Raw genomic sequence first — 18,683 nt, 5'->3', positions numbered from 1 at the left:
GTGAACATTGTGTCTTGGGACTTTGCCCTTTCTTGTCAGAACAGAGAATTAACATTTGTTTTGGTGGAGGTTACAGGAACATCATTACCTGACCATGACCTGACCTCAAGAAAAAAGGATCTGACACCAAGAAGTTTGCAACGATAACTACGCCCTCCCTCACTTCTCCTATTAAAGGGCTTTGCTGAAAGCTTTTGGGAATTTGGGGTTTTTCAGGCATGAGATAACCGTCTCCTTGCAGGGCCCTGTAACAAACTTTTCTCTGAATTTATTCTGACGTTTTGTTATTGTTTGGCCCCTCTTTGTCTTGTGCATAGAAACTTGCATTTCAGTAACCCCCAGATTGCAGCTGGGAAGAACCAACCTTGACAAAGCGTCACTCCTGTTCTCAGGGCTGGGTTGCTTGTTTATTCAAATGTGTCTATGAGGGATTGTGTGAGCAAGTCTTAGGGAAGCAATAAGATGGCAGCTTTGCTGCTGTACCTTTGTTTCAGTGAACCCTGAGCACAAGGAAGTTCTCTGAGAATCCAAGTTTATTCAGGCTTGGAAAAGAGTTACTTCTTCAGTAACTTGAAAGAAGTTACTGAAACTTTGACAGTGGTTAACTTTAGTAGGATTGGGATTATTTTTCTTCCCTCTCCTTTCCCTTGTGTACTAGCTTCTGCTGCCCACCTAACTGTTCTTCTGCCTCCACCCCCCCCCCGCCACCCCAAACAACCCACCTATCCTGTAAGCCCTGTTTCTCAAGCCATCGTTCCTCACGTATCTCCACTGAGCCATACCTCAGAATGGTTGTAGAACCCAGAAGCTAGGGGAACCTTGATGAATTAACTCCTAGGAATTGGCTGACAGATTGGATCTGAGTGTGAGGAAAACAACAGGAGTTCAGTGATGGACATGTTAAATTTGAGATGTCTGTTAGATATCCAACTGGAGATCTTGAGTAGACTGATAAATGAGTCTGGAGTTGGGAGAGGTCAGAGCTGGAGAAATATGCAGTTGACAGTGCATATTTGAAGTGATAAAACTGAAAAAGTGAAAGTGAAGTTGCTCAGTCATGTCCGACTCTTTGCGACCCCATGGACTGTAGCCTACCAGGTTCCTCCGTCCATGGAATTTTCCAGGCAAGAATGCTTGAGTGGGTTGCCATTTCCTTCTCCGGGAGATCTTCCCGACCCAGGGATTGATCCCAGGTCTCCCGCATTGTAGGTAGACGCTTTACCCGCTGAGCCACCAGGGAAGTCAATAAAACTGAAAGAGACTAGCAAAACAGACCACCAAGAAAAAGTGAAGTCCAAGGACAACACTTTGGGGCTCTTCTTTCAGAAGAGGTCGGTGAGAAGCCCAAGGAGCAACAGTGGGACAGAGAAGTGAGATGCTCTGGAAGCCACATAAAGTGCTTCAAGGAGGAGGAAGCAGTCATGGTGTCAGATGTTGCTGAAAGTCAGGTAAGGTGAGGACTGAGGATTAATTAATGTCAAGAGTAAGAGAGTCATTGGTACATGAGTTGTTTTAGAGAAGTGATGGGGTGAAAGCTTGGTTGGCATGGTTCAAGAGAGTAAGAGGGTAGGAATTGGTGACAGTGAGTATAGATACCCTTTTGAGGAATATAGCTTTAAATAGAATGAGAGGCTGTATATTGTCACCCTGCTTATTTAACTTATATGCAGAGTACATCATGCGAAATGCTGGGCTGGATGAAGCACAAGCTGGAATCAAGATAGCTGGGAGAAATATCAATAACCTCAGATATGCAGATTGACACCACCCTTATGGCAGAAAGTGAAGAAGAACTAAAGAGCCTCTTGATGAAAGTGAAAGAGGAGAGTGAAAAAGTTGGCTTAAAACTCAACATTCAGAAAACTAAGATCATGGCAAATAGATGGGGAAACAATGGAAACAGTGAGAGACTTTATTTTGGGGGGCTCCAAAATCACTGCAGATGGTGACTGCAGCCATGAAATTAAAAGTCGCTTGCTCCTTGGAAGAAAAATTATGACCAACCTAGACAGCTTATTAAAAAGCAGAGACATTACTTTACCAACAAAGTTCTGTCTAGTCAAAGCTAGGGTTTTTCTAGTCTTCATGTATGGATGTGAAAGTTGGACTGTAAAGAAAGCTGAGCACCGAAGAATTGATGCTTTTGAAGTACGATATTGGAGAAGACTCTTGAGAGTCCCTTTGACTGCAAGGAGATCCAACCAGTCCATCCTAAAGAAAATCAGTCCTGGATGTTCATTGGAAGGACTTACGCTGAAGCTGAAACTCTAATACTTTGGCCACCTGATGCGAATAATTGAATCAATGGCAAAGACCCTGATGCTGGGCAAGATTGAAGGTGGGAGAAGGGGACAACAGAGGATGAAATGATTGGATGGCATCACCAACGTGATGGGCATGAGTTTGAGTAGGCTCCAGTAGTTGGTGATGGACAGGAAGGCCTGGCATGCTGCAGTCCATGGGGTCACAAAGAGTCAGACATGACTGAGCTACTGAACTGACTGACTAAGGATGAGAGGAATGGAGAGGTAGCCATGGTGAGGAGGTGGGCTTGACCTTTTAAAAATATTGCAGAAAAAATAGATTGGCATGCTGATGGCGAAGATCCAGCAGAGAGATAAAATTAATAGAACAAAAGAATTGGCGGAGCAGTATTTGAGTTGGTGAAAGGGGATATGATCCTAGTTCACAAGTGGAGGAAGGGTCTTTTCAGACTCTGTGGGCAGTTCTTCATAGTAATGGGATGAAGGCAGAGTCTTTGGAGTCAGAGATAATAAGTGGATAAAAGTGGCAGAGGAGGCTTGTGAGAGTTCTCTTCTGATTGCCCAATTTTCTCACTGGAGGGGCAAGTTAAGATAATCAGTGTTAACCGAGGTTGGGAAAGTTGGAGAAAGTATGACATAGTCATTAAGGAGAGTAAAAGAGTAATGACTTAAGGAAAATGTGGTATAATTACCAAGTCACATTAAAGCTCACTTAACAGTGAGTAATTCAAATTTAAAGTTAGCACAATTGTGCGGATTTCTTTAGCCACAGTCAGGTACAGGGGTGTAGGTAGATAACTAGATTTAACAAGGATTGTGGTTTTGCCAGGGAAGGAGGACAAAATAAGAGAGGCATGAAGGAGACAAGGATGTTGGTGAAGGAATAGTTACAAAATAGAATTTAAGCTAGGTAAGGAAGATAGTGTAGATTTGAGGTGGATGAAGGGCAGTGAAAAGATTGATAGAGTGTAGGTCATTGTGGAATTGAAGAATGAAATTGGGATGCTTTAGAGAAGAATGAACTGAAGGAAAGGAGGTAGGTCATGGTTGGAGCCTGAGGTACTTGAGATTGTGATTATTGAGGGGGTTTCAGTTATTGGAACTGTGGAGTTCAGGTATGACCCTGGAAATGAGTAGCTGAGATTGCTGGAAGACAAGTTCCTTGGGCAGGGAGGAGGGCAAAGAATCAAGAATTTTGGGATTTAGAAGCATCATCTAAGTGAATATGTAGCAAAATCAATAAGACCGTGGTGGGAGTAGTGGCAGAGTGAGGGGCCGTGCACCAGGATTCATGAAGGTTAAGGAATGAAAAGCAGTAGATGACAGCAGAGTTAGGAGGAGGAATATACTCCAGTGACTCTACTGAAATCTGGAGTTTTGGAAAATGAAGGAGAAAGTTTCCTAAAGTGACAACAAGGAGCAGAGACCACCTACTCCACCTTCAGGTCAGTGGGAAGAGAAGTGGAGAGGAAACATTCACCGCTTGAGAGGGCTCACGAGGAAGCCAGCTTTTGACCACAGTAAGAATGTGAGAATGTGTTGGGAATGTAGAGGTTGAGAGTTTTGCTGCCAGCTGACCATGAGTGCTAGAAAGACGTAAAGGAGCTTCTTGATTCGGGGAGCAGTGTAAGTGAATGTGCCAGCTTGCTGTTCATTTACCAGTCATGTGTAAAATTCACTGCACTTTAGACGGTGGACATGGTTCCTTTTTAATTTTTTTAAGTGCCAGGGTGATTGAATATTAATTCATGTAAGAATATATAATTGGCCAAATTTATAAATTCTGATGTCTGACAGCATGGTCTGATTTAGACGTGAGAAGACGTCAGGTTTTGTAGGAAAGTAAATTGATCAGGCAGGCTAGATTTGGGAATTTGTTTTTAAGAAATAGAGATGAAATTGTGTGGGTTTGTCTTTTTTATATATGTAATTTTATTTATTTTTGGCTGTGCTGGGTCTTTCCTACTGCTTGGGCTTTTCTCTAGTTGTGGTATGCAGGCTTCTCATTGTGATGGCTTCTCTAGTTGCGGAGCTTGGACTCTAGGGTACGTGGGCTTTAGTAGTTGTGGTACACACGTGGGGTCAATAGTTGTGGTTCCCGGGCTCTAGAGCATAGGCTCAATAGTTGTGATGCCTGGGCTTGGTTGCTCTGCAGCATGTGGGATCTTCCCAGACTGGTGAGTGAGCCTGTCTCCTGCATAGGCAGGCAGATTCTTTACCTCTGAGCCACCAGGGAAGTCCTGGGTGGGTTTGTCTTAATGGCCAGGCTAAGGATTCTAGCTTTTTAAAAACATGAAAGTCTTCAGCCATATTAGAAGAACCAAACAGAGCTGTTTATTAAAGTAGGAAGTTAATGAAGATGATCTGAATAATTCTTCAGAATGAGTCCAAGTGTGGTGAATAAAGCATGGTCAAGTTTAGTTCTGTACATTTTGGAGACTATCCAGGTTGGAGACCACCAGGGTTTTAGGGAAAGTGACCAAGTTATAACATATAAGACTACTCTCAAGAGTATAGTTTCCACAGTTAGCCAAAGGAGTAAGAAATGAGGGAAAGTTACAGGGATGTGTTTATGGGACCTTCAAATGATTTTGCTAACAGGATACTAGTAAAAATTAAAAGAACCATTCTAAAAAAAATTAAATGTAGAATTGCCATATGACCCAGCATTTCCTCTTCTAGATAAATATCAAAGAAAAGCAGGAATTCGAACAAATACCTGTATACACACGTTCATAGCAACATTATTCACAAAAGCCAGAAGATAGAAGAAACTTGTGTCCATAGATAGATGAATGGAGAAACAAAATGTGGTGTGTACATACAATGGGATATTATTCAGCCTTAAAAAGAAAGGAAATTCTGACACATGCTACAACATGGATGAGCCTTGAAGACATTGCCAGGTGAAATAAGCCAGTCATCAAAGGACAAATATTGTATGACTCCACTAATGTGATGTACCTAGAGTAGTTAAATTCATAGAGGCAGAAAGAAGAATGATGGTTGCCAGGGGCTGGAGGAGGGGGAGGGAACAATGGCTAATTTTTTTTAATGGGTTCGGAATTTTAGTTGGCAAAGATGAAAGTTTTGGAAATGGATGATGGTGATGGTTATACAATAATGTGAATAATGTATAATGCTACTGAAGTGTACACTTAATGGTTAAAATGGCAAATTTTATGTTATGTATATTTTACCATGCACACACACACAAAAGCAATAAAGGATGTAGGCACTGCTTCTCTAATGATACAGATAACAACTAGGCAACAATGACTTGTTTCTCCAGGAAAGAAAGGCAGAATTTTGGTATAAGAAAACTGGTTGACAGGCATAGTATGTTTCCCTTGCTGGTGTGTCGGCTTTATCTATACTGTGTGTACTAGTTTGGCCTTAGTTCTCACTGTGGTTTGGTTTAGAGGTACTTGGAAACACATTTTCTTATATAGGAAGACATTTTTTTTTCTGTGTTCTTATTTGTTTTGTTTAGCCAGTGACTTTTTTCGTAAACGATACAAGGATAACCTCTAGCCTTCAAAATTACTCTGAATTTTTAATATGAACTTATCTTTGAAATATTGTATTTACTATTTGAATTGAGTGTTAGTTACTTTGGAGTCATTTTATTTATATCCTGAACTTGGCAAAAAAATTTAAATAGAGAAATTGGAAAGCTCTCCTTCATAATCTCCTAAAGCATGTTTCATGATCACATGTTTTAGTTATTTGTCCAGCTGTATTCTTATTGTTGAGACACAACAATGACTAGAAGACAGATGAACAGGAGAACATAAATAAATAAAGGCAAAAATGAAAACCAGTGTTGGATTCTTAGTAGTCTGGTGGTTCTAGGCTGAACCCCAGCTCTGTTACTTAACTCTGAATTTGTTCTTAGTGAGTCTCACTTTTCTTATCTATAAAATAAGGCTACATCTACTTACCTGGCAGAGTTGTTGTTAGGATTAAATAAAATAATAAAATAAAACTACCTGTGGCAACAACTGGTATACCTAGGCATTCAGGAAGTGGTAGCTGATAGCATTATAATTATTACTGCAAAAATCTTTAATAAAACTATTTCTGAAATCTAGAATGCAAACTTAGAAAGCAAAGGAATTAGCAGAAAGGTCCTTCAGTTTATACAAAGATTCACTTCAGGGTTTCAATAAGTCTGGGAGAGTCCCTGGTGCATTTGATGTTTACAGATCATTAGCAAACAGATGCCAGGAGGCAAATAAACTGTAGCTAAAGGATTTTTGAACCACTGACGATGCAGAGAAAATCAGTTTCTGATAAAGTTGTAATATTTTCTAAGTAGGTAATAGCAGGCAATGGGAAAATTTTAATTGGGTTTATAAAAGTTTATTTCAGGAACACATGAATTTCCAATTTGAGGTACACCTATACATCTGTAGCCATCTAATTTATAGTGCTTACTTATTTCTCCACTGGGGTTAATAATATAACAACAACTAATATTTATTGTGTGCTTACTATATGCCAGTGTATCTTTAGTAAGCCTGTTGCATTCAAAGGCTTCTTTTCAATTGGATGTTTTGAAATTGGCCTTTTATCCATTTGGAGAGACAGAGTATTTAATGAATTTATTATATTCTATTTATTTTATTATGCCAAAATATCTGTTAGGTATATATAATCTGTAAGACATTTTGTAGGAGACAAAGCTAAGTAAAACATGGGCCCTGGACTCACAAATACTTATTCATTCTCCCCTAGGCTGTTCAGAAGGGGCCTGTGGTGGTATGCGGTGAACCCTGGAGTAGCCCTGGACTCTACACATGGCTCTGCCACTTCTTCCCTGAAGTTTTTTCTGTCCTGGCCAGGACTAGGCTCAGTGCCCCTGTGTTAATCACTATGATAGCATTTACCAGGCCTTGCAATGATTGCTGGTTTAATTCTTTGTATTCTGCATTAAACTGTAAACTCAGCGAGAGCAAAGACTATGTCTTATTGATCAATGGGGCCGATCACATTAGAGGATTTGCACCGTGTATAAATACTGATTTTCTAACTTTGAATGAGTGATAACTTACTGCCTTTTTAATTATGATAAAATTGTGATAGTCCCAATATCATAGCTTTGTCATGAGGATAAAATTAGACATTTTATGTAAAATGCCTGTTATAGTGCTTGGCACATGGTGTGAAAGTTGCTCAGTCGTGTCCGACTCTTTGTGACCTCATGGATACAGTCCATGGGATTCTCCAGGCCAGAACGCTGGTGTGGGTAGCCTTTTCCTTCTCCAGGGGATCTTCCCAACCCAGGGACCGAACCCAGGTCTCCTGCATTGCACACGCATGTTCTTTACCAACTGAGCCATAAGTGAAGTCATGTGCAATTCCCCAGTAGAAGTAGAGAGACTGTCTTTTGTATCAAGGTAAACAGTGAGGCGTGAGGGCTCTTGGAACTAACACGCTGTGGTTTTTCTTTAGCTGAGTTTTTGCCAGAAAAGAAGAGGTAACTTTTTTCTTGTTGGATTCAGGGATTGTCCAAGGGCAGGAGAACTCCCCTCCTGTTCACTGGGTTTTATTTAGTTGTACTGGATCTTTCTTCTCCTCTTCCTCATGCTTATTCTAATTCTTTTACACTTTCCACTTTTGATCAAGGGCTTCCGAGGTGGCACTAGTGGTAAAAAAAAAACCAAACAAAAAACAAACAAACCTGCTAGTGGTAAAGTCTCCTGCCAGTGCAGGGGACGTAGGAGACAAGGGTTTGATCCCGGGGCTGGGCTGAGTACATAGTGGGTACTCAGTCAGTAGTTGTATTTGAGTAGATAATTAAGTTATCTCTTTTCACCAAATTTGACAAATGTAATATGTTTCTATTAATGAAGACCATATGCAGTGATCCCACTTTGGTAGTACCTAAAAGGCACAGCTGTCCTTCAGGTTACGTCTGAAGTAATTATTCACATTGGAATAAAAATCTGGTATTTGTGATAATCTTTAAAAAGGTGGGGGTAAAACTAATCTTAACTCCTAGAGAAATTAAATGGAAGCCTGAGATTATAACCATTAAAAACCTTCTTCAATATTTATCAGTCTGATAGATTTTTACAGATTAGTTCTAAACTTTGAACCAGTGTAAGAAACCCTAAATACTTAAATAATAGTGAAAGTTGAAAACCAGGATATTCAGTAGGGAACAAGGTAAGTGTAAGTGAATGTGTTCTTTTGACTTTTTCCTTCTTTCCAGCATACCATCTCTTTTCTGTTTTAAATTTCCCTTTGGAATTTGACTTAGGCTTGATTTTTGGGTTTACACAGCAGAAATTTGGTTAATGATCAGATTTGTATTCCTGTAGTGAAATTGGTTTATGAGAAATATTTCAAATTATCAGTAAGTAGTGGTATTTGCCGGTCAAAATCTATCAGCATTCTCTAGAAAGAGATGAAACTCTCTTATTGTACTGCATAATGTCAATGGACTCATTATTTGTAGGACAGCTGATGCAGTTAGTACTTGTTGATTCACTTAATTGGTAACTGTACTACATTCATAACTCTGACAACTGAAAACAATAGGTCAGTGTCTGTTGTTTATTCATAAATAGTCACATCGAAGCAGGATATGTCTGAAAGGCAAAATATGGTTAGTTTGAGGAGAAATCTGGCACGTGAATGGTTCCATTGCTTAACATACTGAGGTGGGTTGTGCTCTCCTTTACTGAATAACGCTATTTGGATTTTCATTATAGGTGTAGATGGTGAACCGCTCCTGTTTATTAGGCTGGTTGCTGTGAATTAGTATTTGAATGTATTTTAAATGCTATTGTTGAGGGAAGAGTCTAGAGTAGAAATATGGTTAAAAATTGGTGATGACTCAAAGTTTTTATGTCTTAACAGTTTTCACGTTTTGGAGCAAAAAGGTAATACCTAGAATAGATTTTTAAAGTAAGAAATTCCATTGGTGTATGAAGGCTGAATGTTCATTTAAAGTACTTTGAAATGATTTTTAAAAAAATCAGTAAATTATTCTCCATTGTAATTTCAGAATAAAATCTGCATTTTGGAATCAATAATTTTTAAAATAGGTAGTTTATTTTTATTATTAATTTTTTTTAAATTGTAGTTACAGTTGCCTCACATAGTTGAGTCAGTTTCTGCTGTACAGCAAATATCCCCTCTTTTTGGATTTTCTTCCCATTTAAGCCACCTCAAAGTACCAAGTTGTCCTATACAGTAATTTTTAATTGATAATTTTTAAAAGACAATATAAATCATTTTGTTTCATTATCATGGAAAAGGAAAATGTGTCTTTTTTTAACTGTGAAACTTTTCTTTCAAAAATGTATTTTTTAAATAAGTGAATTTTAAGTCATAAATGAAATAATTTTCTAGAATGATTGCATTTAGTTAAAATGCTAAACTAATGATTCAGTTATTTTATAAAATAAAGTAGGTGAAGCTTTTTGTAGCTAAACCAGATTTAACAGGCAGTGTCCTTGAAGCTCTTTATTAGTTTAGTGCAGTCCAGTTTGCAGTTCTCCTGTCAAGAAACTTTAATTCTACATGATACGAAAAATTAACTTCTCTTCTTGAAGATTAAAAGACAGTTTAAGTGTGTTGAGGAAGATTGAGTTTGTCCTCAAAATGTACAACTTTGCAGACTATTTTCTGAGGGTCTATATTTTTAGTATATAAAAATGGAAAGTGTCATTAGGGAAGGAGCAGTGTAATGGACTATATTCATTTGCAGCATATTCTCATCTTCTCATCTGGAAAATTAAATCTGATTACAGCTGGGATTAACATTTATGGTTTTAGGGGAAAGGAAGATAGTATCTTAAACTCCATGAAATTGAACAATGAGATTATATCGTTATAGCTCATTTTAAAGTCTCACTTTAATGGGACATATTTTTATTGTTGTAAGCTTAAATGTGTTCACTATTTGTCTCTTATTGACTGAAATATACTAGAAATAATGGTTGGAATTTAGTAGGTGTTAAATATAACATTTTCTGCCTTGATATCTAGCATGTTAAAAGTGAAAGCAATGTAGATTTCCATGTTAATGGCTACATTTGCAGTTTCTTTTAAATTTCCTAAAAGAGCTCCAATTGTAGAAGATTGTAACATTTGATTACGGTGAAGTTGCTACACCTTTCACAGAAAATGAAATCAGTGTATTTTTCAATAATCAGTTAAAGTGTCATGCCTTGACCCTTCAAATGGAGTCAGTCATTGGTGTGGCAAAGGAAAACAGGAAAAAAATTTGGTAAGCTATGTGTTTGTGTGTATGTACACTTTTTAGTTACCAGTTTACAAATGGACCCTCATACATAAGCACGGTACTTCTATGAATTATTTTGCATTTCTGTCGTAAAAGATCTGTCTGCCACGTTTTCTAGAAACTTTAAGCCTAAGGCAGCACTCAAGGTTTTGGAGCCTGTGTAAAATAATTTATAGTGCCTTTCCAGTAAGTCTTGCCCAAACTCTTATTCTATTAATTAAACATCCTGTGGCAATCTGGTATATCTTAAAGATTTAATAGTACGTTACAGTAAAAAGGCTATTGAGATAGAAGAAAATTAGCTTTTCTTTAAAAAAAAAAAATGCATTTCTTCTGAGATCAGTTTTTTTGTTTTTGTTTTGCTGCGAAGACGTAGGCTATTAAGCATGGTCATGTCACATCTACTCCTGAATGAGACTATGCTCTTGGGAGTCCTATACTGTAAACTGTCTGCTTTAAATATGGAAATGCTTTTGTGACCTCCAGTGGAAGTGGCATACATGTGTCAGTGTGGGGTCAGTGTCTTGCATGGTCACAGTGCTGAGAAAAGGTAGTGTCTCATCAGATTGACATAATGCAAAATCTTGTTCTAGAGCCAGCTATCTCTTTTTAGCCTTATGTGGTTAAGTCACGTATGGACTCTCGCATACCATACATCTTGTTAGCAAGGTATTTTAAATACTTTTCAACAAAAGGATTGTGTTTTCCTGGGAGATGTTGAAGTTGATTTTTAATTTTTTAAATAATCTGTTAAATCTGGAGAAATTTGCTGAGAAAGAAGGGTGTAGTGCATTACTATATTAAGTTCTTAGTTTTCTGTCAGAGGGACAATTCTTAAAGAAAGCTTGACATATGCTGATAACTATTCTTGCTACCAATGCCTAAACAAATTGTTAATTTTTCCTTTTTTCCTTGGTAGTACTCTCATCTTCAGATTTTTGCATTGGAAGTTAGCTGTTTGGTGACACTGCATTTGGCAGTGAGGGTATGAATGTGAGAAGAAATTTTGGAGCATTAGCAATTATAGCATTGGATGATGGGTAAAGAAATAGATACATAAATATTAGACTGATGCACAGTTTTCCAGTGTATGTTATTTTCCATATAAAGATATAGAACATGTCATAAAATGTTCCCAGACCATTTAAAACTCAAAGAAATGCAGCTGATGCAATGAAATACATAGAGTACTTGTAAAAGCATACAGACACGCAAGTGGATTGCTGCCAGACAGAAAATTTAAAGGCGGTTTGCTGAACTGCAGGGTGCTAGGTTTTGTACATGTGCCATGCTGAAACTGTTAGCAAGGCGGGTGTTGTGTTGCTTGAGAAAAGCAGATTGTATTTGGACCTTTTTAACTCAGATGTTTCCAATGTCGATATTTTGGTGACATTAAGGCATTGCAATTGACTCAATGTGAAAAATGATTTCAACCCCCTGTGCAAAATAGACATTTAAAGAAAGTTCATACAATTTTTTTTTTTTTTTTTTAGTTTTTGTGTTAATTTTTACAAAATGGCTTTCATAGTTTTATTAACTGTCAGACTGGATCTTTGAGCTAATTGAATGGAACTTTATAAGTTGGGCTTTAGTTTTAAAAGGCATTGCCTTTTTTTTTGTTTTTAATGTTGCTGTTGAGAGTGTTAAAGACCTATGAAGTTTTTTTGTAAATCTCAGGGTCTTACAGAAAGGGAATCAAAAGCTTTATGCTTGAGTCATTGTAAATAATAACCCATGTATTATGTTGGAACATGATTGTGTTAAAATCTGGGAGTCCCACTCTAGGGTTAGTCTCAGGACAGTTGAAGGAATTTAGTTGATGGAGGTACTTAGTTGATGCTGCCTATCATTGAGGCAGTGTTTAGAATAATATGGTTTGAATGACCCCCATCTTGGAGTTCCATGGTCGTTTTTACTTTCATTGTATTAAAACAAGTTGATCTTTTTCATCTATTTTCCTTCTCTTTTTACAAGTCTATGTATATATGAATAAAATGCATTTAAAAAATCACAAAATTATTAATGTAGTTTATTGTTAACATGGTTGGCTTAGTTGGTTAAAGAGATTTAAAGACCTTCCTTTTCCTACTTATAAGCAAACATTTTTAAAATTGAAGAATATACTACAAATTTTGGTTTCTGATATTCATCCTCTCAGAAATGGTGATAAAAAGTAGTTTTTTACTTTATTCCATCTTTATTTCCATTGATATTTTTGTGGTTCCCAAGAAGCAAACTATTGCATAAAAGAGGACTTGATATTAAAGATTTATATGTGAGTCAGTTTTGTATGAAGTTTTCTTGTTGAAGAGTTAACTGTTCACCACATGACAACTGGAAGAAAAAGAGTAAGCCTTAGATTATTTTGTGGCTTTTGCAGCCTCTGTATTACTGTGTCCATCAGTGACTTAGAGCTGCATTTTCGTGGGGAGTGTGGGGGGTGGGTCTCAGTAGCAGATTTTAAATCCTAAAATACCAGTTATTTTTCTGGACAGAGTCATTTATGTATATTTTAGGAATTAGAGCCCTCTTTTTGGATCTTCTACTCCACCCCCACAGCGCATTTTAGGGGTTTGCTGGGCTTGTGGCTGTCTCTCTGCATCCTGCTGGCAAGTCCCCATTCCCCCCTCCCCCATCCCCACCCCCGCCCGGGACCTAGTGCTTTTCATGCCACAAGATTGTGCCTTCTGGCCTCCTGTCACAACATCCACAATCCTTGTGTGTTTTCAGCAGCTACTTCCTCTGACTTACCAGAGCAGCCCTGCAAGGTACTGCAATGAGGATTACTCTAGAATTCACTAGTACTGGTCTAGACATATCATTGGTGTCTTCCTAGTATTGGCAGATGAGGGTAAAGAAATTTGTCCCTAGTTTTAAAGTCAACCAGAAGACACTTTAAGAGCCACAGTAGTGTACAGGTAGTTTCAACTTTTCTGCACCACCTGTTTTGGGAAGTTCTGCTTTTTGTGTAACCTTTTGAATATTCCTTTTGTTATTAGTCTTGAGTGTTGAAAAATGACATCCATTGACTTGAAAACTAGCATTTCTAAGATTTAAATGTAGTTTGTGAATAGGCCCATAATTTCCCCCCTTTTTGATTCTTTAATTGTAGAACAATTAATTGCATTTTTATCTTGTGACATTGAGGACTTTGACTTTTACATAGATTCACTTTTATGGAGTAGTAAATTGATATTTTAGAAGATAGATATGACAACTGAGTAGTATATACTATGGGGACTGTGGTTGGGGACCTTCAAATATTTGGTTTTATGAAAGCATTTTGCATTGATACATGATTTCTCAAATAGATACTATTCTGATCACTCTTCTTAATGTGTCTCTAAGGAACCAGATCTCTCTTTTTAGAAAAGACTGAATGTTTCCCTAATCAATAGCAAATGGAGTGTTAATAGCTTTTAATTAGTACACTTCTATATTGATTTAGAGATCATGGCATTGGGTTATCCTGCAATTATGTTGAAGAATCAAGTGACCACTTTCCTGATTCCATTTTAAACAGATTGGTCATGAAAGGTATCTTCACCTATGTATTTTTATAGTTTCTAAGCAAGTCTAATCTCATATGATATTTTGTTAATACTGACAAGCTAAAAGTGTATTGTTTTCTTTTGAAAAATTTCATCTATTTTCAAGACAGCATAAATATTTTGGGAAGAATTTATTTTTTAAAACAGGAAATTTTGCATTTCTTCCTTGAAAGAATTCTTATCTGATCCTTGCCTTCACCCTGACTTCTCCCCGACTCCAGCCCCCGACCCCACCCCTACCCGAACATACCAAGCCCACATCTGTAGCTGTGAAAGGATACTTCTGATAAGAGAAGAAAAGTTAAGCAGATTTAAGACTCACTTTCTCTGGAAAAATGTATTGAGGGCAGTTTGCAGCTGGCAAGATTTTTGCATTAGGTAATAGTCTAAAGTTAACAGTAGCATCGGGTCTTTACAATTTTTCTTTCTTGTATTTCTGGAGGAGGGTAGTGGGAGTGCCTTGCTGAGTCCTTCCTTGTGCTCATCAGCGTAGCAGCCTCAGCTGCCCCCCTTGGATCCCCTGCCAGGGCTGCTATCATCTTCTGATCAAATATTAATGTGTGATCCTCTGCTTGCTCACTAATCCAAAGCCAATTAATATTATCTGTCAATTATTTACAGATCCTGAGGTGCAGAGGCAATTCCCGGAGGACTACAGTGACCAGGTTCGGAATGCGTAATTAATTTTTTACATGACAAAATTTATTTCAGAGTTGTTCAACATATTATTACTGTTCTTTTTACTGAAAGAGATAAATGAATTTTTAGAAGGAAGGGAAACAGTAATTATGAACCTAAGACAAAAAGTAAAACATACTGAAGTTGGATTGAAAATATTGGTGCTAGATTTGGGGTGTTACCTTCACGGGAAACATACACAAAAAGTAAGGAAGAAAACCTATCACAAATTTTACTTTTCACTTTGAGGTATGTTACAGCCTGCAGTTCATTAGCAAATCCTTTTTGGATTGCCTGTGAACTTTTTTTTTTTCAATGCTATTTAAGCAGTCAGGAACCAGTATAACAAAAAGGTAGGGAGGATGGAAGCTTATAACATTTCCTAAAATTGGAAATGAATAATGAAACTGTGTCACGGTAGTACTTAAAGGAGAAGATAGATACACATGCAAGAATGGTCTTTAGGGTGAGGGTGGTTTTAATGATGGTAGTGAAAGTTGTTCGGCGAGTTGGTCTTGCCATTGTGCCATCTTGAATTTCTTGCATTCTGCAAGCATGGAATGGAGTAGAAAGAACTATTTTACTCACAAAATACTGCTAAAGTTCTGAAGCTGCTCTACTCTTTATAACTAAATCCAGGTTATACATTCTGGATTTCAGTTTCTATCTTGAGAAATATTGGAAATGTTTCATACCTTTTTGGGGTATACCAGCTTTTGGGGGTATATTATGTTAGTATACCAAACATGCATTTTGGTATACTTATTTTTAAAAGGTTTTGAAATAAAAGCATCCTCGATTACATAATAAACTTTAGAAAGCATTTTACATGTGGTATATTGTACAAAATAAAAACATTTTTCTGAAGTGCCTCCATTTAATTTTGTGTATTAAAAAATGTCCTTGGATGAGGGTAAGTACGATGGAATATAAGTATCCAGTACAGTAAGTACTACCACCTTTTTAGTGTGGCCTGTTGTATACAGGACAAGGCATCTCATACATCTTTAGGAATATAACTGGATAATCAGGATAATAAGATGCTTTGTCATGAGATGGATTGTACAAGAACCCAAGAAAACTGGTATAGTTTGCTTTGCATATGACCTCAAGACTTTAAAATGAAATTTAACAAAAATAGTCATTTTCTCACTCCACCCTGGCTTCATCTTCCAACAGGAAAGTTAAATTTTTATCTTACCTTAAGTTGGTATGGAATTGAACCCTTTGGATTTAATTTACACAATCCAAAGATTATAGGATCTTATAAAGATTTTTTTCTTTAGACGATGTTTAAAGGGTGGAACATCTTAAAGCTTTGTTTAGAATAGACTTGCTGCCATAGTTCTTACCCCTGGAGGAGGAAATGGCAACTCACTCCAGTATTCTTGCCTGGAAAATTCCATGGACAGAGGAGCCTGGCAGGCTGTACTCCATGGGGTCACAGAGTTGGACATAACTGAGTGACTGAGCACACATGCACATAGTTCTTAAGAAAATCATTCTTTTAAAATGTTGTGGTCTAGGCAGATTACCTTTTTGGTCCCATGATCTGAATTACCCAATGAGAAAAAATTATGTAGGAGAAAACTTAACATAGTTGACACCTGGGTTTATTCCTTTAAACATAGTTTCTTGCTGTATCTGAAATTTGTGAGCACCATGATCTTTTTTTTTCGGGAGGAGGGTAACTTTAAAAAAAATTGCATGGTAATATGTTCATGAGCAAAAAGCAATTTAGGAAATAAAGCAAAAATAAAAGAATGAAAAGAAAAAAAAATACAAGTCATCGAAATTTTACTACTCAAGAGATAACTACTGTGATAATTTGGTGTTTATTTTTTCATGTTCTTTAAATGTATGTATGTGTTTATGTTTGGGTAGAGTATGTATATATACAGGTGCTCCACATACATACACATGAAATGTGAGATAGAAATAAAGAGAAATACAGATTTTCATTGACTCTGTCATTGCGTATAGTGCCCTGTTTACTGATTAAGTATTGTGTTGTTAACTTAGTTCTCTTTACTTTAGTTAATAAATAGTCTTATAAGTATTTTATGTATTAAAGTTGAAATAATTCAAAATTATAATAGGAATCTAAAAATAATAACTTTTAGCTATTTTAAAGTTCTCTTAGGATAGGCATTTGTTTAGATCAGTGACTTAGTTTGGAGATTTGGAGGATGATACTCATAGGCTGGATGTAGACTTATAAATGTATGCATGTCACTACCTTACTTGGTATCTCTTCCAATTTGACACAGTGTTTCCCCAAGAAATTTGAGAGTTGATCTAGTAGTAAAGGAATTGAGACCTGCGTTTTTTTATTTACGTTTTTATAATTTGGATTCTAATATTAAATGTTTTTTCTTCTTAACATTTATTGGATTAAGCCAAATTATCTTTCCCCTTGGTGTGCTATTATAAAGGAATTCTTTTTTTTTTTTTTTTTTTAATTTTATTTTATTTTTAAACTTAACATAACTGTATTAGATTTGCCAAATATCAAAATGAATCCGCCAGAGGTATACATGTGTTCTTTGATAAGAACAGGAATTCTTAGAAATCTATTACGTATAAGCCTTAAATGCTGAATATGTACTTAATCTAGACAATATTTCTAGTATTAACACATTTGTGATGTAACCCATAAGGAATATTTGAGATAATTCACCACAAAGTATAGCAGTTATTACTATACACACACACAACCCCCCCGCCGCCCAGTTTTTTCCCCATTCACTTAAACTACTAGTGCTTGTTTTTACATATAGTGTATTTCCCATGTACCAGCACACTTGATCAGAGACGCTTGCTGCTGCTAGATGTTTTATTCTGTGTGTTCTTTGTACCTTACAGTAAAAGAATCTGTCACAAATTATTGTGGCTCACTGCTTTAGAAACTGAGAAAAAAGGGAGGTTAGATTGACATCTGTGACTGAATAATGATGACCAGCCTTTTGGCTCTCCTTGAGCCACAAAGCTAGCACTGCCTTTAGAGTGGAAAAAGAAGTAAGAAGAAAGGGGAGGGATAAAAGAGAGTTACAAATCTGTGGTCCCGGAGATGTATTACTGTTGGGCCAGTTGTCTGCGTGGTATGATAATCCATTTTGATCTTCTCTGTCTTAATTGTCTGCTAAAGACAAATGGGCAGTAAAAGTTCATCAGTTTCATCTTTTTTGCTTCTCGTTTAGAAGCAGAATAAATGATCCATCACTACAGAAGTAGCCTTTCTTTCTGACACGGAAGTAATGCAGACCCAACACGTTTTATTAAAATGTTTTCCCCTCATTATTTCAGTCCTCTCAGCTCTGATAGATCTTACTGTTTCATAAAAAATGTAATCTGAAATGTAAATAAGGGTCTTGATACAGAAGGAAGTAGTAATGAGCAGCCTGAGCCACATTTTAGGACTCTTGATGGTAATTACTGACAAAGTGATTTCTCTGTGCCCCCCTCCTTTTTTTTCTTTCTTAAGTTGTCTGTGACACCCTCAGACTGCAATGACATCTATGGTTTAAAACCATTAAATCACTGTAGCACTCAATATTTCATTTAAAATCTGCTAGGCTTACTGTCTTAAAACCTGAAAGTACAGGCTTTGTTAATTCCTGAAAGATATGCAATGCCTATGTATTTTGAAAGAGAAAAACAAACAACAACAAAGGCAAAAGCAGGGTCTTTTCAGAGTTCATATTACTTATTCATCTGCTTTTGTTTAATGCTTAGCTAGTTTAAATACTAAAACATCAACATTGGTAGGATCCTGAATTGGAATGGATCCTGCATTGAAAAAAAAAAATAAACACCAAAAACCTGTTAACAACACACTTGTGAAATTTAAAAAGTTATATCTTTCTTAAGTGTAATCTGAATTAATCTAATTTTTTTTTTAAGGTTAAAGTTACTAAATTACAGATACAA

The 18,683-nt window shown here is 36.8% G+C and overlaps 1 protein-coding gene across 9 annotated transcripts in view; it reads left to right on the top strand.

The window, feature by feature from the left end:
• Window positions 1–18,683, top strand: part of DENND1A (DENN domain containing 1A) — a 527,315-nt gene that overhangs the window by 120,863 nt on the left and 387,769 nt on the right. For 5 of the 9 annotated variants that reach the window (XM_044926331.2, XM_044926328.2, XM_006072202.4 and 2 more), the window contains exon 3: window positions 14,697–14,740. In XM_044926331.2, coding sequence (XP_044782266.1) covers window positions 14,697–14,740 — 44 coding nt within the window. Of the gene's footprint in view, window positions 1–1,326; window positions 1,449–14,696; window positions 14,741–18,683 lie in introns of all 9 variants that reach the window. The other 4 variants (XM_044926324.2, XM_044926325.2, XM_044926327.2 and 1 more) reach the window with 1 other exon arrangement.

This window comes from Bubalus bubalis, chromosome 12, assembly GCF_019923935.1.
Source record: "Bubalus bubalis isolate 160015118507 breed Murrah chromosome 12, NDDB_SH_1, whole genome shotgun sequence".
Lineage (NCBI taxonomy): Eukaryota > Metazoa > Chordata > Mammalia > Artiodactyla > Bovidae > Bubalus > Bubalus bubalis.
Note: the sequence above shows the minus strand (reverse complement) of the source record. Positions and strands in the feature narration are given on the sequence as shown.